The following is a 21,856-nucleotide window of genomic DNA, read 5'->3' on the forward strand; positions in this document are numbered from 1 at the left end:
AGGTGTCCACATTGGTCAGAACCTCTTTCTGAAGTCCCAGAGTCAACTGCTATAACCATTCTAGAGGAGGCTCCAGAATCTGAGATTATTTCACAGCCACAAGTCTCACTTGCCAAGCAGTGACACCTCCGCTTGTCAGGAAAGATAATATTCCGCAAGAGTAAGAATTCCTCCACAGCAATACATACTTTTATTTTTATATATATGAAGTGAGTGTGTGTATATAAATTGAGATGCACTTGATATTGAGCTAAACAGGGACGAGTGTTGAGTACTTAATATTCAGTAATATTTGAGTAACATAAATAAATTGTTTGATTCAACATTCTTTGTCGATACATAATCCATTAAGGTTTATGTGTAAAAGTACATGAATGGCATGCATTATACGCCTCTGTGTTGTATGTGCATGCCTTACTAAAATAAAAACCAACTAGGGACATGTTATTCCTGGCTCTGTGCTTTTGCTTTGATTAGTTTTATGTTTTGGAATTACAACACCTTCCAGTTTCATTTTCACTGTCAGCCATTTCTGGCATCTTCAAGCCTGAATGCTTGAAAGTGTAGTGAGCAAAACAATACTAAATTGTCTTACTGCTTACTATTACCAACTATCTGTGACAAAAATCCCCGCTTTTTGAGCACAAACACACACAATTGACGCTATTTAAAAACTGTTTGCACTGAGCACGTGTAGTATCTAATGGCCACATGAGTTCAAGCTATTGATGCTAGTTAGAAACTGTTGGGCATCAGTCTCCTGTCACAAATAAGCGACGGTGTCCCAAATAAATGAATGGTACCCTGACTATTTTCTCAATTAGTTTTTCTTCTTTAAGCATAGTCCCAAATAAGTAGCTGTCCCTGGCAAATTGATGAACCAATTAACCAGAATCCACTAAGAAAATCTGTTAACTAGTCATAATTGCATTGCTGCTTCTGGGAGCTCCCTATACATAAAGTGGCAGCTAGGCAACGGTGACTACATTTCAGAAGTAATTCATTGGCTGTACAGCCTCTTAGACATTTGGAAATGCAAGCTTTCACTAATTATTTCTTTATGCAAATTGTTGATGCTTTGCCCTGTTTAAGCTCATTGTGGTTGGTAGCATCACTTCTTGTAAAACTTAATTTTTTACATTAATATTAATACTTAAAGCTATGGCATTGTGTATTTGCATGAAATATCTGTACAGAATTTGGTTAGAGTAGTTCATTCAGCTCTACCAGGACATGAACTAGTAATGGCCTTGAGCCACAATGTTATCTTGTAGCTGGCTAATGGCAGATATTTTTTTGTGTGTTTGTATGTATGTGTCATATTTCTTAACATTGGCCAGAAAATAAAGGAGAAATATATGACAAGTTGTCTTCATCATCAGTCTTTGAGCAGTAGTTGTATGTTGGTTCTTTTGGCATGAGATGAGAGTTCCTGATCTCTATATCTTACTGTTCTTAAAGCTCTTGCAGCTCAAGTTATTAAAATAAAGTTATTAATTTTAAAATGCATTCCAACAGTTCATATAAATTTATAATAACTTTCTCTATAAGAAAGATTTTTTAAAAATCCAGTGAAACAAAGCTGAAGAAGAAAAGAGTTTGCCGTTCCTGTTGGCAACAATTTGAAATCTTAATTTGAGTTAAGATTTAAAATGAAAGCAATGAAGTACTTATTTAATTCTGCAAAATGAATTTTTTTGGGTTACACTGAAATGAAAACAAAACAATCTGGATAGCTGACATTTGAAATAAAAGCAGAGACTGCTGGATACTCAAATGTCCTTTGGACACAAGAACAGAGTTAATCTTGCAGGTCAGTCATTGACCATCAAACTGAAATGTTGTTCCCGTGCTTCTCATTGCAGAGCTTGTCTGTCCACTTGAGTGAGTATTTACTTTTACCATTTCTGCTGAAATCTGTATCCTCACTTTGGAACAAGAGCCACTCCAGAAAAAAAGCATCAAATTGAAAAGATTGTTCTTTCTGGAAACTCAGATTTCAATTACCTTGACTTGTTTTTATTTTGCTTTACATTTTGTTTGGAGTTGATTATTATGTGTATCAGACAATACATGAACCAGTAAATTTCTTGAACACTGTAATCACCTTCACTTAAGGCTTCTGCACTAGTGTAGATTTGTACATACCTGGAAATTAAATATTTGTAATTGTAATGTCAGTTTCCTGAACTCATGTGAGACCTATGCTTCTAACAGAACACTTGGTCTCCTAGGAAAAAATACCTAAACCTAATGCCTAACATTATCACTATGTAAATTTGCCACCAAACTCCGTGGAAACAAACCCAAAACTTGAAAATCTCAAAAAATTGCTGAATTGCTGGATAATTTGCTTTTTATAAATGGCATTCTGCCTCAACCTTCCCGTTATTTTTTAAAACTTGCTGGATTTGCACATTAGTCACCAATTAAACTTGTCACAGCTCATACTTACCAGTACAAATACCTATTTTCACAGTATGATAATTGTCAGTGCATTCCAGTTAATTATCTAGCTGGAATGGAGAAACTGTTGAATCTCATTCTTACTTATTGTAAATTCATCTTGGAGATTGTAATATATTCCCCTCCCCTTTAGTAATTGTCTCAATTTTTCTTTCTCTCTTAACCCTCTAGTCAAATAAAGAGAAAATTCACTTTCTTTTGTATTTATCCTCACTTCTATTTGGCTCAGAAATGTGTAAACCCACACTAAAGGATTAAACAACTTTTTTTTTATCATGTCCCTGGGTCAAAATTTTGAATAAATTGTCAAGACAGGGTGACATGGTAAAATCACGAATATGAGGTCCTCTTGAGAGCAGAGAGAAAGCTTGGATGGATTTGTGAAGTCATGCAAATTCTGGTTTACAAGATTGCAAGACTGATGGTGTACTTTGTAGCTTGTGTAGGCTCTAGAGAGATGTGCAGATTTTGTGATGGATGTATGGTTGACTTTCTATCCCCTCAGACCCTTTATCAGGAAAGGTTTGTAGAGTACATGGCATTTGGGAGAGCCAGCTTGTGTTGTAGGGGAAGGAATAGTGAGGGCTAATAATAGTAAGTAGCGATGTGGATTGTGCTAATGTAGTAACAAGGAACCACAGGCAAAACTGAAAAGCAGAGAGATAGAATGCAGCCATGACAACACTCAAATTTTGGCAACTTCATTAATTATGCTACAACAAGCACCTGTTATTGCAATACAAGTTCAACTTACAGATTATCATTTTATTCTGTAATCAAGACATAGTTTGTTACTTTAAGTTTTTCTGCAACCATCATTCTGCTGTCAAAACCTAGTCCAATGTCTTTGTAATCTTGTTAGCTGAGGATATATAAGGTGTACCAAATTTGTGCTCAGGTAGTTCAGCTGTGACTGGTCTCCTGGTGCGCTCAATTTTAATAAATCATCTCTTATTTCAAGTACCAACTGCATGTAGCCTTTTTCTTTTGCTCCTAAGATTGCTTGTGGAACATGATGCAGTGAGACAAGTTGTTAAATTTTGTGATGACATAGGTCAGAGTAAAAATGAATCTGCTGCTTGACCATAAGACATAGGAGAAGAATTAAACCATCCAGTACATTGAGTCTGCTCTTCCATTCCATCAGGCTGTTTTATTATACCTCTCAACCCCATTCTCTTGCCTTTTCCCCATAACCTTTCTAATGCATAACCCTGCCTATTGAAGAACTAATCAACATCCTCTTCAAATATACCAAACGACTTGGCCTCCACAGTTGTCTGTTCCAATGAATTCCTCAGATTCACCACAGTGAAGACTAATGGAAAATACTTATTAAGTTCGTCTGCCATCTCTTTGCCCCACATTACTACCTCTCCACCATCATTTTCCAGTGGTCCGATATCTACTCTCGCCTTTCTTTTACTCTTTATATATCAGAAAAAAACTCGTATTCTTTTTTTATTATTGGCCAGGTTCCTTTCATATTTCAGCTTTTCTCTTTGTGGCTTTTTTAGAAGCTCTTCAATCCTCTAACTTTCCACTAATTTTTTGCTATATAATATGCCCTCTCATTTGCTTTTATGCTTTCTTTGATTTCTCTTGTCAGTCATGGTTGCCTCATTCTCTCTTTAGAATACTACTACTTCTTTGGGATGTATCTGTCCTGTGCCTTCTGAATTGCTCCCATAAACTCCAGCCATTGCTAGTCTGCCACCATCTTTGCTACTGTAATCAATTTTGGCTAGCTCCTCTCTCTTGCCTCAGTAATTCCCTTTATATTGACGCATATGACTTTAGTTCTTCTCAAACTGTTGGGTGAATTCTATCATGATCACTGCCTCCTAAGGGTTCCTTACCTTAAGCTTCCTAATCAAATCTGGTTTGTTACACAACACTCAATATAGAATAGTCTAAACCACATGCTGCTCTAGAAAGCTATCTCGTAGGCATTCTGCAAATTCTCTCCCTTGGGATTCAGTACCCTCCTCATTTTTCCAGACTACCTGCCTGTTGAAATCCTGCATGTCTATTGCAGCATTTCCCTTTTTACATGCCTTTTTATCTCCCTTTGTAATTTGGACCCCACATCCTGCTACTGTTTGGAAGCCCGTATATAAGTCCCATCAGGGTCTTTTTCACCTTTGCGGATTTTTAGCACTACCCACAAGGAATCTACATTTTTAGCCGAGGCATTGAGTTCAGAATTCAGGAAGTTATGTTGTAGCTTTATAAAACTCTATTTAGGCCACATCTGGGGTATTGCATACAGGTAGTCACTCCATTATAGGAAGGATGTTGAGACTTCAGAGAAGATGCTGAAGAGGTGTACAAGATTATTACCTGGATCAGAGTTTGGACAAATTTGGGTTGTTTTCTCTGGAGTGGCAGGGGCTGACGGGAGATCTGATTGAAGTTTATCAGAATGCGCTGGAATGCACTGCCTGGGGTGGTGGTAGATGTAGGAACATTAGAGACTTTTAAGAGACATTTAGACAGGCACATGGATGTGAGGAAAATGGAGTGATTTCAACATGGTGTCAGCAGAAGAGATCCCAATTAGTTTAAGACCTTCCCAGCAAACCTGCCTGCAATGGTAGTGGTATTGACCATTTCTAGTGTATGAATATACACTTGTTATAAATTCCTTAGCAGCTATTAAAACGCTCATTGGCGGTTGAATTATGTCCAGGGTAACATTACAGTGTCTTCATTCTTTTCTTTCTGTCCCTTTCTCTTATTGTTTTGATTCTGATTTACTGTTGTTTTACATTGTTTAGCTATTTGTTTTTCACGCTGAAAATCCGGTACATTACAAGTTTGTCATTCATTGGGGTCTAGATAACCTGCATTGACTTGTATATCAACTCCCCCATCCTCAGCCCTATTACTCCAGGGTCCACAGTTACAGACGTGGGTACATTAGCAACCAACGTTGTTTAAAAAATCTATTGATACTCAATATTGGTGGATTCCAGATTTCAGACTTGGATCATGAGTACAGTTCTCCTTGAAAAAGTTGTAAGTGGGAAAGGCGCGCTGATCTACTGCTACAATTGAAACACAAAAGCTTAAGACCCCCATCCCTAACTATCCTGCTGGCGAATGTGCTGTCTATGGAAAATAAAATTGAAAACCTCACCAGAGAAATATCAAGGACTGTTGTGTACTTTGCTTTATGAAAGCATGGCTAACCTCTGCCATTTTGGATGCAGCGCTGCTGCCCGATGGCTTCACCATTCTTCACAAAGACAGGACAGCTCAGTCTTTTAAAGGCAGAGGAGATGGAGTATCCTTTATGATTAATTCATTGTGGTGCACAGACGTGGTGATTCTGTCTCAATCCTGCTCATCCAACCTGGAATATCTGACGGTTAAATGTCATTCTTTTCATCTGCCAAGGGAGTGTTCTACTATCACCCTTCTAGCAAAGTATATTTCACTTAAGGCCACTGTCAAGCAGGCACTGGAGGAGCTGGGCACTGTGATCTGCAGTTACAAAACAACACACCTGGATAACTTCCTTATCATTGCATGGGACTTCAACCAATTGATCTTGAAAAGGTTTCTGAACAACTACCACCTGTGGAACCCATGGAGCCAACACACTTGACCACTGTTATGCCACCTTCAAGAATGCTTACCGTTACATTCTATACTCATATTTTTGAAAGTCCGATCGCCTGGCTGTACTTTACTCCCAGCATACCATCAGAGACTAAAGATTGTAGCACCATTGGTGAGGACCAAGAACGTATGGTCACAGGAGGTGGAGGAGCTCTTTCAGAACTGCTTTTAGTTGGTGGACAGGACAATATTCAGGGATTCATCTTCGAATCTGAATGAATACACTACATTGTCACCGACTTCAGCAGTCATGTGTGGATGATTGTGTGCCTTTGAGAACTTACTGGATATAGCCAGACCAAAAACCATTGATGAACCAGGAGATTCGTATTCTGCTGAGGGCTAGATCTGTGGCATTTAAGGCTGGTGATCCAGAACTGTACAAGAAATCCAGCCACAACCTGTGGAAGGCTATCTTAAGAATGAAAAAGCAATTCCGGTTGAGGTCAGAGACGGAATCTGATGCAGTTCAGCTCTGGAGGGGTTTGCAGGCCATTACTTCCTACAAAGCGAAACCTATCGCCATGACTGGCTGTAATGCTTTGTTCTCAGATAAGCTCAAAGTCTTTTATACCTGCTTTGAAAAGGAGAATAAAACTACATCTGTGTGAATTTCTGCAGCATCTGGTGACCCTGTGATCTCTGTCTTGGAAGCTGATGTTGGAATATTTTTCATGAGGGTGAACCATTGCAAGGCATCAGGCCTTGATAGTGTACCTGATAGGGCACTGAAAACTTGTGCTAACCACCTGGCAAGAGTGTTCAAAGACATCTTCAATATCTCATTGCTGCAGTCAGATATTTCTACCTGCTTCAAAAGGGTGACAATCATACCAGTGCTCAGGAAGAGCAGGGTGAGCTGCCTCAATGACAATTGCCCAGTTGCACCCACATCTACAACGATGAAGTGCTTTGAGAGGTTTGTCATGGCCAAGATAAACTCCTGTGTAAGCAAGAAGCTGGACCCATTGCAATTTGTCTGTCCCACAATAAGTCTAAAGCAAATGTAATCTCACTAGCTCTCTCCAATTGGTCTTGGATCATCTGAACAATACTGCTCAATGTTTAACACAATCATTTCCTCAGTTGTAATCAAAAAGCTCCAGAATCTGGGCCTTGTTACCTCCCTCTGCAACTGGATCCTTGAGTTCCTCATGGGGTAACTACAGTCAGTGCTGATTGAAAATAACATCTCCTTCTTGCAGACAATCAGTAGCCACTTGGTTGTGTGTTTAGCCCACTACCCTAATCTCTCTACACGTATCTCTGTGGCTAGGCACAGCTCAAACACCATCTCGAAGTTTGCTTATGACAGAAGTACTGTTGGCTGATGAGGTGACGAGGAGTTGTGTAGGAGTGAGATAATTTAGGAGCGAGCTGGTTTAGTGGTGTCACAACAACAACCTTGTACTCAATGTCAGTAAGACAAAGGAATTGATTATGGATTTCACGAAGGGTAATTTGAGAGAACACGTACTAGATGAGTGGAAGGGGTGAGCAGTTTAAAGTTCCTGGACGTCCGAAGATCTTTCTTGGGACTAACATATCGATGCAGTTACAAAGAAGGTACAACAGCGGCTATATTTCATGAGGAGTTTGAGGAGACTTGGTATTTCATCAAAGATTCCTGTAAATTTCTGCAGATGTACTGTGGAGAGCACTCTATCTAGGTAGTTGCATCACTGTCTCGTATGGAGACCCAATGCACAGGATTGAAAAAATTTGTATGAAGTTGTAAACTCAGCCAGCTCCATTGTGGGCACTGTCTTCCCAAGCGTTGAGGTTACTTTCAAAAGGGAATGCCTCAAAAAAGTTGGCATCCATTATTAAGGACCCCATCATCAAGAATATACCCTCTTCTCATTGATACCATGAAGAAGGAAGTACAGGAGCCTGAAGACACATATTCAACGTTTCAGGAACAGCTTCTTCCCTTCTGTTATCAGATTGTTGAATGGACAATGAACCCATGAATATGACCAAACTGTTCTTTTTCTGCTCTCTTTTTGCACTGCTTATTTAATTTATTTATATGTATATTGTAATTTATAGTTTTGATTATTATATATTGCAATGTACTATTGCTGCACAACTACAAATTTCACAATATATGCCAGTGATACTAAACATGATTCTGATTCTGAGATTGCCTACTGTGAGCTCTTTGTCTTTGTAAGTTATAACATCATTTATAATTAGGATTGAATGTGGAGGAAATTGTCTGACATACTGTGAGATACTGTATGCTTGCATTATTTGTTTTAAAATTAGATAATTATTTACTATATTCCATAGTCAGATTTTTAATTTATTATCATATACACTTGGTGCAATGAAATTCCTTGGTTGCATGAAGGTCACGGTGTAAATAATGTACAGGTACATGGTAATAATAACCACAGCAGTAAATACAGAAATGAGTTCAAAACTTTGTAAGTCAAAAAGTTTTGTAAGGGTTAGCAGAAGAAAGCATGGCAAACAAAGCACCAGAGGAAAGATTATTTGTACAAGAGTTTATGGTATTTGAACCCATCCAAATTATGATAGTTTGATCATGTATATGCAAGTGTTGACATCTGTCAGATCTTGTGCAGTGAAGTAAATGTATAAGAGATGAACCTATTAATATAGGATTTTATATCATATATCAAAGCTAAGGTTGAGTGAGATGAAATAATTGTCTAAGTGGAAACCCATTAGAATTCTAGTAACAATTAAGTAAATTCATAATTCCTTGTTGTGCTATAGGAGCACAGGTAGAGGCTTGCAAACCAGAGCTATTAGATTCAGTATTCAGTTTATGTCTGGATACCTCTGTTTGCCATTGACTGGGACTCCACTGGGATATAAGATCACTAAATATGCTACTAACATAGAGTGACCTTGTTTACTGGGGTTGAGCGCCTTTGAGCACTATCTCTTGGACAGAGCAGCATTAAACTATTCAGCTGCTTGTGATTTCATTGTAATTTTGCTCGTAGGATCAAAATGGTTAGTGTACTTCAAATGTTGCGCAATAGAACATTGCTAGTTTACACTTCAAGCTTTGAGCATGTTCACCATTTGGATAAATAACGATAAATGATTATGCTTGGCCACGATAAAGCTTAAAAGACTTCAGTTAATATCAATCTGACATTTGTAATAAATCTTTTAATGATAATCATGTGTTTCTTCGTAGAAACATCCAATTTTACGTTGGTTATGGGTTGTAGCAGCTGCCAAGAGCTTTCACACAAATTTCTAAAGCCTAAGGTCAGCAGCTTAGTTTCATGCTGCTCGCACTTGGCACATTGTCTGCTGAGGTTTGTTGGATCCGGGTGCATAAGAAATAAATTGCACATCGCTTTCAGATTGGTCTTCTGTAGCCTTACATCACTTGTTTTGTTAAACTCTGTATATTAGATATTTAGGTCACGTCATGAATTGCACACAGGGGTTTGAAAATTTGCAATAGAAGTAACAGGGAAAGCTTTTAAAATTAGTAATTGCACTTTAGAGGATTTTGTTTCAGTTGGCTGCCTCTATTTTCATGGCAAAATTTATGAAAGGGAATTACATGATTACTCTGACCTCTCAAATTAAAGTGTATTGAGGGCAACTGAGGAAAGAACCTGTTCACAAGCATTTTTCAATAAGGGATTCACAGTATTTTGATAGTGCAGCATTTTGGCTGTTTTTCTGCAGTCTTCTTCTCATCATCTCCTTTTTATCATGTCCCTTTCTTTCCTGATCTCCATCTGTACAAAATTCTCCATTCCTTAATGTAATGTGTATCGATTTCCCACTCTGACTTCTCCACCGTTTTCAAATGTAATATCTTTTTGCAACAGTCTTAAGAGCTGGGTGTTTCTGGACAAGGCTGTTTTCTCTGTCTGCATTAACTTGGGTATCTTTCATTATACTCCAGTCATGTCTTAATATTCCAAGAACAATCACTGAACCAGTGCTATTTTAGTCACCTGATGCTATCCATTCCAGCCCAGCACGAACATAGCTGTTCTGTGGCAGATGGAGCCATACATTTTAGATCACCATGTTCTTGAAGTTCAATGTTCAATACTTTCTCGCACTCCTTTGCATTCTTGTCTGACCCACGTTAGACGCGCTTAATAAATCTAAGAGTACTTTTCACAGAACCACAATTGGTAAATTAGTTTATTATTGTCCAATGTACCAAGGTACAGTGAAAATTTTAGTTTAGAATGCCATTGTGTAGATCATTTCATTACAATGGTGCATTAAGGGAAAGTAGAACTGAATGCAGAATAAGCTGTTACAGTTATAGAGAAAGTGCAGTGCAGCAGACAAAAAGATGCAAGGCCATAATGAGATAGATTGTGAGGTCAAGATTCAACTTATTGTATTAGGAAACTGTTCAGTAGTCTTATGACAGCAGGATAGAAGCTGTCCTTGAGCTTGGTGGGATATGCTTTCAGGCTTTTGCATCTTCAACCCAATGGGAGGGATGAGAAGAGAGAATGTCTTGGGTCGATGGAATTTTTGGCTGCTTTAGTGAGGCAGATAAAAATGTAGATAGAGTACATGGAGAGAAGGCTGGTTTCCATGATGCGCTGAGTTGTGTCCCCAACTCTGAAGTTTTTGCAGTCCTGGGCAGACCAGTGTACGAAGTGGTGATATATCCAGATAGGCTGCTTTCTATGGTGCATTAATACATATTGGTGACAGTCAAATGGGACACCCAAAACTTGTTCGGCCTCTTTAGTAAGTAAAGATGCTGGTGAGCTTTCATAGTCGTGGCACCTACATGGTTGGACAGGGCAGTATGTTGGTGATATTCTTACCCAGGAGCTTGAATCTTTCTCCCTGGTCTCAGTTCCCATCATCTTGAAAATATGAATGATCTAAACTAATTTCTTACACAGTCATCTGCACTCTAAACCTTCTATGACCTCCAGATTTGTCACTTTATTTGAGAATATTGCAATAGTGGAATTGCTGTTTTTTTTGAATAGTTAAGTGTTATTTTATGTTTCACTTTCTTTATTTTTCCATTGTGTTTTGGTGTACTTGTTTTTGTAGTTAAGTCATTGATCTCCAATTAATTTGTGTCAAAGTTGAAATTACTTTGCTTCCCTAGTACAAAACTTATTAGTGAAATTTGTTAACTTACCAGCAGCAGTTCAATGCAATACATAATATAGAAGAGAAAAGATAACAAATAAATAAATAAATCAATCAATTACCGTATGTGTATGTTGAATAGATTAAGAATTGTGCAAAAACAGAAATAATATATATTAAAAAGGTGAGGTCGTGTTCACGGGTTCAATGTCCATTTAGTAATTGGCTGGCAGAGGAGAAATAGCTGTTCCTGAATTGCTGAGTGTGTGCCTTCAGGCTCTGTACCTCCTATCTGATGGTAACAATGAGAAAAGGGCATGTGGACTTTAGGAGATCTAGGCCTCATATGGAGCCAGTGATCATTAATGGAGAATGTGTGGAGCAGGTTAAGACCTACAAGTATCTGGGAGTACAGTTAGATGAGAAGCTAGACTGGACTGCCAACACAGATGCCTTGTGCAGGAAGGCACAGAGTCGACTGTACTTCCTTAGAAGGTTGGCATCATTCAATGTTTGTAGTGAGATGCTGAAGATGTTCTATAGGTCAGTTGTGGACAGCGTCCTCTTCTTTGTGGTGGCGTGTTGGGGAGGCAGCATTAAGAAGAGGGACGCCTCACGTCTTAATAAGCTGGTAAGGAAGGCGGGCTATGTCGTGGGCAAAGTACTGGAGAGTATAACATCGGTAGCTGAGCGAAGGGCGCTGAGTAGGCTACGGTCAATTATGGAAAATCCTGAACATCCTCTACATAGCACCATCCAGAGACAGAGAAGCAGTTTCAGCGACAGGTTACTATCGATGCAATGCTCCTCAGACAGGATGAAGAGATCAATACTCCCCAATGCCATTCGGCTTTACAATTCAACCGCCAGGAGTAAGATATGTTAAAGTGCCGGGGTTAGGACTCAATGTATTTAAGTAAACTACTTAAGAACTTTTTAAAAGCTATTATTAATGCTTTTTGAGAGGGTGATTTTAGATGCATATCATATTTTTACTGAGTTAAGTATTGTATGTAATTAGTTTTGCTACAATAAGTGTATGGGACATTGGAAAAAATGAATGGGGATGAATAAAGTATCTATCTATCTATCTATCTATCTATGTCCTGGGTGCTGGGTGTCCTTAATAATGGATGCTACCTTTCTGAGACACCGCTCCTTGAAGATGTCCTGAGTACTTTGTAGGCTAGTACCCAAGATGGAGCCAACTAAATTTATGACCCTCTACAGCTTCTTTTGGTCCTGTGCAGTAGCCCCCCACCCCCACCTCCCCCATACCAGACAGTGATGCAGCCTATCAGAATGCTCTCCACGGTCAATCTATACAAGTTTTGGAGTGTTTTTGTTGACATACCAAATCTCTTCAAACTCCTAATGAAGTATAATCACTGTCTTGCCTTCTTTATAGCTGCATCGATATGTTGGGTCTTGATTAGGTCCTTGGAAATCTTGACACCTAGGAACTTTAAACTGTTCTGATCCCTCAATGAGGATTGGTATGTGTTTCGTCATCTTACCCTTCCTGAAGTCCACAATCAGTTCTTTTCACCTACTGACATTGAGTGTAAGGTTGTTGCTGCAACACCACTCCACTAGTTGGTATATCTCACTCCTGTGCGCTCTCTTGTCTCCATCTGAGACTCTACCAACAATGGTTGTATCATCAGCAAATGTATAGATGGTATTTGAGCTATGCCTAGCCACGCATCGAAAGAATAGAGCAGTGGGCTAAGCACACACTCCTGAGTGTTGTTTGTCAGTGAGCAGATATTATCATCAATCCGCACAGATTAGTCTTCCAGTTAGGAAGTCGAAGATCCAATTGCAGAGGGGGCTACAGAGGCCCAGGTTCTGCAACTTCTCAATCAGGATTGTGGGAATGATGGTGTTAAATGCTGCGCTATAGTCAATGAACAGTATCCTGACATAGGTGTTTATATTGTCCTGGTGGTCTAAAGCCGTGCGAAGAGCCATTTAGATTGCGTCTGCTATGACCTATTGTGGCAATAGGCAAACTGCAGTGGGTTCAGGTCCTTGCTGAAGCAGGAGTTTAGTCTAGTCATGACCAACCTCTCAAAGCATTTCGTCACTGTCGATCTGAGTCATTAAGACAGCTCACATTATTAATTCTTAGGCACTGGTATAATTGTTGCCCCTTTGAAGCAAGTGGGAACTTCCACCCGTAGCAGTGAAAAGTTGAAAATGTCCTTGAATACTCCTGCCATTTGGTTGGCACAAGTTTTCAGAGGTTTATTACGTACTCTGTCAGGGCCTTCCGCCTTGTGAGGGTTCACCCTCTTTAAAGACAGCCTGACATCGGCCTCTGAGACAGCGATCACAGGGTCACAGTGTGCAGCAGGGATCTTCACAGCTGTAGTAATATTCTCCCTTTCAAAGTAGGCATAGAAGGCATTAAGTTTATCTTGTAGTGAAGTGTTGCTGGCATTCATGCTATTGGGTTTTGCTTTTAGGAAGTAATGTCTTGCAAACCCTGCCAGACTTGTTGTACGTCTTTTGTTCTCTCCAACCTCATTCGAAACTGTCTCTGCACCCTTGAAATAGTCCTCCACAAGTCATACCTGGATTTCTGATACAGACCTGGGTCAGCAGCTTTGAATGCCACAGATCTAGCCTTCAGCAAATGACGTACTGGTTCATCCAGGGCTTTTGATTTGGAAATGTACAGTAAGCCTTTGTAGGCACACTCTCATCCACACAGGTTTTAATGAAGTCAGTAGTAACTGCAGCATATTCACCCAGATTTGAAGATGAATCCCTGAATACCATCCAAACCAGTGCTTCAAAGCAGTCCTGTACTTCCCTTGTTCATACCTTCTTGGTCCTCACTATTGATGCTGCAGTCTTCAGTCTCTGCCTATACTGAGGAAGTAGAAGTACAGCCAGGTGATCAGACTCCCTGAAGTGAGGGTGTGGAATAGCACAGTAGGCATTCTTGATGGTGGTTTGACAAAGGTCCAAAGATGAAGGATGTTGTCCGGAAACATCGACTGTCTATTTCCCCACATAGATGCTGCCTGATCCGTTGAATACCTCCAGCGGTTTTTTTCGCCCATGAGTTTTGTTAGATTTTGCTTTATGAATTCATTTATTAAAAATGTTAAGTGTGGAGTGCAAATGGCACTTCTTAATTTTGTATTCCAAAATATTTTTATTTCTTCATGGTATGGATGTTGTTTGCAAGGATAGCATTAATTGCTTATTCTCAGTTGTTCACACTCTTGTACGCTAAGCTGCTGTTAAATTGTAGCTGTTTCTCTGATTAAGTATTAGATGTCTGTTGATGACAAAAAAGTCTCTTTTCACAAGATAGGAACATTGTCAGATAAAGAAGCTTATAAAAGTCAATGTTCACCAAATCATATTTGGCCATGTAAGAACAACAACAGCTGATAGTATTCTTGTACATGTTATAAACAGTATTTTGTTACTTCAGTTCTGAAAATCTTGGCTTTTTTATGTTCATAGTACTGATAACTAATTCCATTTGTAGCTTTAGCCTTAATTATGGCCGGATATTCTGTTGAACTTAGATCTTGTGCTTTCTAGGGAAATCGAGAAAAGATGAGATCTCGAGTAAGTGCCAGCCTGAAATTAACTTGATAAAGGATAATTATTATTAATGCCCTTTGCTTGAATTTTATAATTAAAGTAAGACAGAGTGGGATTCATGTACTTTTGTCCGCAAGAGGCTGCACATTATATTGTCATTTTGTCATCCTTCCATGAGTTAGCAAGAATGGAATAAATGTAATTAAGAACATTCAATTCTTTTTTAATGCCAGCATCAAAATATAAGAAGGCATGTAGTCTTAGGAGTTGATTGCTTAGCCTCTTGAAACTGCTTTACCATTCACTCAAGTTACAGTTAACTTTCATTTTTACTCCATTCATTTACCCTTATACATAGACATTAATATCATTGCCTAACAAATGTTGTTGATTTGCTATTTAGTTGTGTATACAGTACCACCCTGACTGAATCAGGTACATTCAATTCACCACAGACAATCAGGATTCAGAGTTTGCTATGAATTGCCTTAGCTGCTCGCTCAGCCTTGATGTTCTATTTGGCCTATATGTGACCCCTTTGTCCCACAACTGGCCAGATACCAAGTCTGTCTTGTTTCATCTCCAGAATATTGTGTGACTATTTTACTGCTTTGCCATTGCCAAAACCCTAGTCATTGCCTTTGTCCCTTGTCTTCTCAAATGTTTTTCTTTTGTTTATGTTCCCAAACTTTGTCATGAGCAGTTTAGCTTCTTTATAAGATGTCGTATTCTAATTATTTTGCTCTGCCGCTTGTCCCCTCCCCAATCTGTGCCTCACCTCAACTGCCACGTCTTTAATTGCATGCTCATATCCACATTTTCATTTACCTCTAACTGATGTACCCTAACTGTGGCCCACAAATCATGTGCGGTTTGTGAATCATGGCTATCTGGCCCATGGAATCCACAGTGATTCATACACTTGCAATTTCCTCTTGTTCCTTTTGTTTCTGTTGGTCATAAATGTTTCATTTGCTGATCAACTCGCCAGATGGGAGAGTAATGCTGCATTCGAACTTCTTAGTTACCAAATAACAGAAATCCATTGGCACATAATACATTTGGAGCTCTTTGCCAAAAAAATAAGTACCCTATAAGTTTCTGGTGAAGTAAATTAAACGACTAAATAAGTTAAGGATGTATTTTCCTCTGCTTCTTACACTTTAAGGGTGTTCATTGACTTTGTTGTTTTGCTTTATTAATTAATAATTAAGAAAATTGCATGCAAAAACACTTAAGACCAATGTTTTTCAAGCTTAAGGAGTTATTTCTGGTCTTCTGGGCAATATTAATAGGTAAGTTAACATTTCTGAAAGATTATCTAATGATTAGTTCATTGCTGATAATGAGAACTTGCTGTGTGCAAATTGGCTGTCGCTTTTCCCACATTATAACAGTCACAATATTTCAAAACTGCTTTGTTGACTCTGAAGCATTTTGGTATATTCAAGAATGGATATCCGAAGTGTTGTATAAATGCCAGTGTCCCTTTTTGAGTATATTTAATAGATAGAAATGCATGTCAAATAGGTGTTATACAAGGTGGATTTCAATATGCAGGTAGATTGGGAAAATCACGATGGTGCTGGATCTCAAAGGGGAAATTTGTAGAATGGCTACAAGACAGCTTTTTAGAGCAGTTTGTAGTTGAGCCCATGAGGGGATAAGCTGTTCTGGATTGGGTGGTGTGCAGTGAACCAAAACTGATTAGAGAGCTTAAGGTAAAGGAACCCTTAGGGGTCGGTGATCATAATATGATAAAATTCACCCTGCAGTTTGAAAGGGTGATCAGGGGCAGTTTCTTCATGCGAAGGGTGAGACATCAGGAACAATGATTGAGGCAGGCACATTAGTAATATCCAAAAGCCATCCAGATAAGGACATGGATTGGAGTAGTTTAGAGGGCTATGGGCCATATGCTGGCAGATGGGACTAGCTTGTTAGGCAGTACAGTCGGCATGGATGAGTGCGGCTGGAGGGCCTGTTTCTATACTCTGTGACTCTAAGCCTTTGCAGTTTGCATTAGAATAAAGGAAGAGTCTAGGTTCAATGCTATTGTAGCACAGAATACAAGAAATTCAAGTTTCCTTCTCCAGTCATTTTAGGAAATGAGAGAGAAAACATGTTTTTTTTTGTTGGTTCTTTAATAGATCAAGAATTTATGTTGAAACAGGTTTCAAAATACTTGAGTGGAATGGACCAGGCCACTCCTAGTGAGACCAATGCGATGCAACTGGGTGTATAAGTGGCCTCATAGTTCATTTGGGTTCATTCCTAACCTCTAGTGCTGTGCCAAGTTGACATTTTCTCTCTGTGGCTGTGTGGGTTTTCTGGGTTTTTCAGTTTTGTCCCCCCTTCCTAAAGAGGTGTAGGTTGGCCATTTAAAAGATCTTGTTTTGCCAAGGGACCTATAAAAAACCAGACTCACGCCTTAAAAAAACACCTTGTTGATAATGTCAGTTGGTAGGAGTGAAATCAATGTTTCGCATCTGTACTGTGTTTGAGTAAATTGAAAACTTTTGTTGTTACTTTGTGCATGGGGGTTTGGGAGGGTGGACTGTCAGGGTAAGATTGGGAAAGCATTGATGTTTATTTTTGGAGGAAAATCGCAATGATCAAAGAAATATTTACTTTAAAATGTTTTAAACAAAGCTGGAGACATGACAAATATCTGCATTACAAACATAGCATTAAGAATGTTGTACTGGAAATGGTACAGCGATAAGGCAAATACTTACTGTGCTGGTTAGCTTGATGTTTGTTTTAAAATGATGCATAATATTCTCTTACAGACTTGGGGAAATTTTTCAAATTTAAATACAAACAATATTTCTATAATGAGGAGCCTTAAAGAGGTTATGCAAAGGAAATGATGCCCGGTTCCACTTTTGGCGAGCAGACAACTATGTTGATTGACAACATAAATGATTGCAGAAGCCCTCCATGATATGCATATGATCACCATTTGAGGTTCATGATATGAAGAAGTCATTAGGAGGTCAAGATGGAAAAAAATCATGTACAATCAGGAAAGAGAGCTGAGAAAAAGAAAATTAGGAATGAAATACATTCTGAAACAGTAGGGAAGTATAAATATATGGTGATAAGTTGAAAAACAGTACATGTTTCTTTGTACTAATTAAAGCCTTTTTGTTTCAGGCATTGGTAAAATACACACATTGCAGGTTTAATCCCTCTGATTTTACCCTGGGTGCAGTTCACACGAATCCATCCAAGGTAACCTAATACTGCAGTACTGCAGATATTAGAAATATGAATTAATATGCTTCAAAACATTCATTATTGTTCCTGTACCTAAAAAGACCAAGGTAACATGTCTGAACGACTGGCATCCTGTCGCACTCACCTCCATAATAAGCGTATGCTTTGAGAGGCTGGTCAAGGACTACATCTGCAGTATGCTACCACCCACACTGAACACCCTACAATTTGCCTACCGACACAACCGATCGGCAGATGATGCAGTAGCCACAGCTCTACACACAGTTCTTACACAACTGGAGAAGAGGGATACTGATGTGAGAATGCTGTTCTTGGACTACAGTTGAGCATTCAACACCAAAATTCCCAATAGGCTCAACCAGAAGCTCAGAGACCTCGGCCTTTACCCTGCCCTGTGTAGCTGGATCCTAGACTTCCTGTCCAGAGTGCCGGCGGGTGGTAAAAGTGGGCTCCCTCATCTCTGCCCCTCTGACCCTCAACACAGGTGCCCCTCAGGGCTGCATACTAAGCCCCCTCCTTTACTCTCTGTATACCCATAACTGCATCACCACCCAAAGCTCTAAACTGCTAATTAAATTTGCTGACGACACTACACTCGCCTAATCTCAAATAATAATGAGGCAGCCTACAGAGACAAAGTCATCACCCTGACATAGTGGTGTCAAGAAAACAACCTCTCCCTCAATGGCACAAAAACAAAGGAGCTGGTTGTGGACTACAGGAGGAATGGAGACAGGCTAGACCCTATTGACATCAATGGATCTGGGGTTGAGAGGATGAACAGCTTTAAGTTTCTCGGCATAAACATCACGGAGAAACTCATGTGGTCTGTGCATACTGGCTGTGTGTTGAAAAAGGCACAAGAACACCTCCTTCACGTTTCTACAAGAGCACAATTGAGAGCACCCTGACTGGCTGCATCACTGCCCGGTATGGGAACTGTACTTCCCTCAATCACAGGACTCTGCAGAGAGTGATGCAGACAGCCCTGCACATCTGTAGATGTGAACTTCCGACTGTTCAGGACATTTACAAAGACAGGTGTGTAAAAAAGGCCTGAAGGGGACCCGATTCACCCCAACCACAAACTGTTCCAGCTGCTACCATCCGGGAAACGGTTCCACAGCTTAAAAGCCGGGACCAGCAGGCTGCCAGGCCATCAGATTGATTAATTCATAGAACATAGAATATAGAATAGTACAGCACATTACAGGCCTTCAGCCCTTCAGCCCACAATGTTGTGCCGACCCTCAAACCCTGCCTCCCATATAACCCCCCATCTTAAATTTCTCCATATACCTGTCTAGTAGTCACTTAAACTTCACTAGTGTATCTGCCTCCACCACTGACTCAGGCAGTGCATTCCATGCACCAACCACTCTCTGAGTGAAAAACCTTCCTCTAATATCCTCCTTGAACTTCCCTTCCCTTACCTTAAAGCCATGTCCTCTTGTACTGAGCAGTGGTGCCCTGGGGAAGAGGCGCTGGCTGTCTACTCTGTCTATTACTCTTAATATCTTGTACACCTCTATCATGTCTCCTCTCATCCTCCTTCTCTCCAAAGAGTAAAGCCCTAGCTCCCTTAATCTCTGATCATAATCCATACTCTCTAAACCAGGCAGCATCCTGGTAAATCTCCTCTGTACCCTTTCCAATGCTTCCACATCCTTCCTATAGTGAGGTCTAACCAGAGTTTTATAGAACTGCATCGTTACATCGCGTCTCTTAAACTCTATCCCTCGACTTATGAAAGCTAACACCCCATAAGCTTTCTTAACTACCCTATCCACCTGTGAGGCAACTTTCAGGGATCTGTGGACATGTACCCTCAGATCCCTCTGCTCCTCCACAATACCAAGTATCCTGCCATTTACTTTGTACTCTGCCTTGGAGTTTGTCCTTCCAAAATGTACCACCTCCATCTGCCACTTCTCAGCTCACTTCTACATCCTATCAATGTCTCTCTGCAATCTTTGACAATCCTCTACACTATCTACAACACCACCAACCTTTGTGTCGTCTGTAAACTTGCCAACCCACCCTTTTACCCCCATATCCAGGTCGTTAATAAAAATCACGAAAAGTAGAGGCCCCAGAACAGATCCTTGTTGGACATCACTAGTCACAACTCTCCAATCTGAATGTACTCCGTCCACTACGACCCTCTGCCTTCTGCAGGCAAGCCAATTCTGAATCCACCTGGCCAAACTTCCCTGGATCCCATGCCTTCTGACTTTCTGAATAAGCCTACCATGTGGAAACTTGTCATGCTGATTACATTGTATTTCTATGTTATATTGACTATCCTGTTGTACACACTATTTATTGTAAATTACTATAAATTGCACATTTAAATTGAGATGTAACGTAAAGATTTTTACTCATTATATGAAGAATGTAAGTAATAAAGTCAATTCAATTAAATTCAATTCAATAATACAAATAAAACATTGGAGCTACTTAGTAGGTTAGGTATCATAAAGAGAAATGGAGTTAATGTTTCAGTTTGGTGATATCTTGTTAGAACTTCCACTTATAAAAGGTATTCAGTCTGAAATATGAATTTATTTTGCTCTTTACTGATGCTACTGGGGTTGCTGAGAGTATCCAAAGTGAATAATTATTTGAATTTCAGCATGATGGGTTCCTATTCTCAAATTTGGATTCATCATCTCTCTTCATCTGATATTGACTGATGGAGCAAACATAAACAAATTAAAATATGACAGCAGAATTGGAGGTGAAGGTGTATTTCTAACTTCCATGGAATTGACTATCTGGATTCTGGTTCTGCCACTATTTTCTGTGGAGGTTCCCTTTCTATTTTCCCCTTTCTTTATCTGATATGTTGATTCCCCTTGCCATATCAGATATTTTGAAGTGTTCTGACTTTTGTTCTGCTTGGGTTTTTTCTTGATGATCAATAGTCAAAGTCGAGTTCATTAACTTACGGTATGCACAAGTACAGTACATGTAAGCACACTGGCAATGAAAAATTTTGGAAGCAGTATCACAGACACTTGGCATCACATTGGCAGCAAACACAAGCAAAAGCCATAAATTAAACAATGTTTGCAAGGAAAAACACAATTAGAACAACAAAGTTCATTTTAGTGCAAAGAAATCTGAGTGGTCATAGAAGTGCTAAACTATGGTGATTACAGTTGCAAACTGTAATGGCAGTGACTAGTGGGGTACCGCAAGGCTCAGTGCTGGGACCCCAGTTGTTTACAATATATATTTATGATTTAGACGAGGGAATTAAATGCAGCATCTCCAAGTTTGCGGATGACATGAAGCTGGCAGCGGTGTTAGCTGTAAGGAGGATGCTAAGAGGATGCAGGGTGACTTGGATAGGTTAGGTGAGTGGGCAAATTCATGGCAGATGCAATTTGATGTGGATAAATGTGAGGTTATCCACTTTGGTTGCAAGAACAGGAAAACAGATTATTATCTGAACGGTGGCCGATTAGGAAAAGGGCAGTTGCAACGAGACCTGGGTGTCATTGTACACCAGTCATTGAAGGTGGGCATGCAGGTATAGCAGGCGGTGAAAAAGGCAAATGGTATGTTGGCATTCATAGCAAAGGGATGTGAGTACAGGAGCAGGGAGGTTCTACTGCAGTTGTACAAGGCCTTGGTGAGACCACACCTAGAATATTGTGTGCAGTTTTGGTCCCTAATCTGAGGAAAGACATTCTTGCCATAGAAGGAGTACAAAGAAGGTTCACCAGATTGATTCCTGGGATGGCAGGACTTTCATATGAAGAAAGACTGGATCGACTAGGCTTATACTCACTGGGATTTAGAAGATTGAGGGGGGATCTTATTGAAACGTATAAAATTCTAAAGGGATTGGACAGGC

At 39.6% G+C, this 21,856-nt stretch overlaps 1 protein-coding gene across 10 annotated transcripts in view; it reads left to right on the forward strand.

Annotated features, from left to right (window-relative positions):
• Positions 1 to 21,856, forward strand: part of LOC140728102 (intermembrane lipid transfer protein VPS13B-like) — a 1,021,046-nt gene that overhangs the window by 528,373 nt on the left and 470,817 nt on the right. The window contains exon 22 of one of the 10 annotated variants that reach the window (XM_073046356.1): positions 17,908 to 18,077. The exons of the other annotated variants lie outside the window; for them this stretch is intronic. Within the exon in view, the coding sequence (XP_072902457.1) occupies positions 17,908 to 17,939 (32 nt within the window). The 3' untranslated portion in view covers positions 17,940 to 18,077. Of the gene's footprint in view, positions 1 to 17,907; positions 18,078 to 21,856 lie in introns of those variants that run through there. 10 annotated transcript variants of the gene reach the window in all.

This window comes from Hemitrygon akajei, chromosome 1 (genome assembly GCF_048418815.1).
Source record: "Hemitrygon akajei chromosome 1, sHemAka1.3, whole genome shotgun sequence".
Classification (NCBI taxonomy): Eukaryota; Metazoa; Chordata; class Chondrichthyes; order Myliobatiformes; family Dasyatidae; genus Hemitrygon; species Hemitrygon akajei.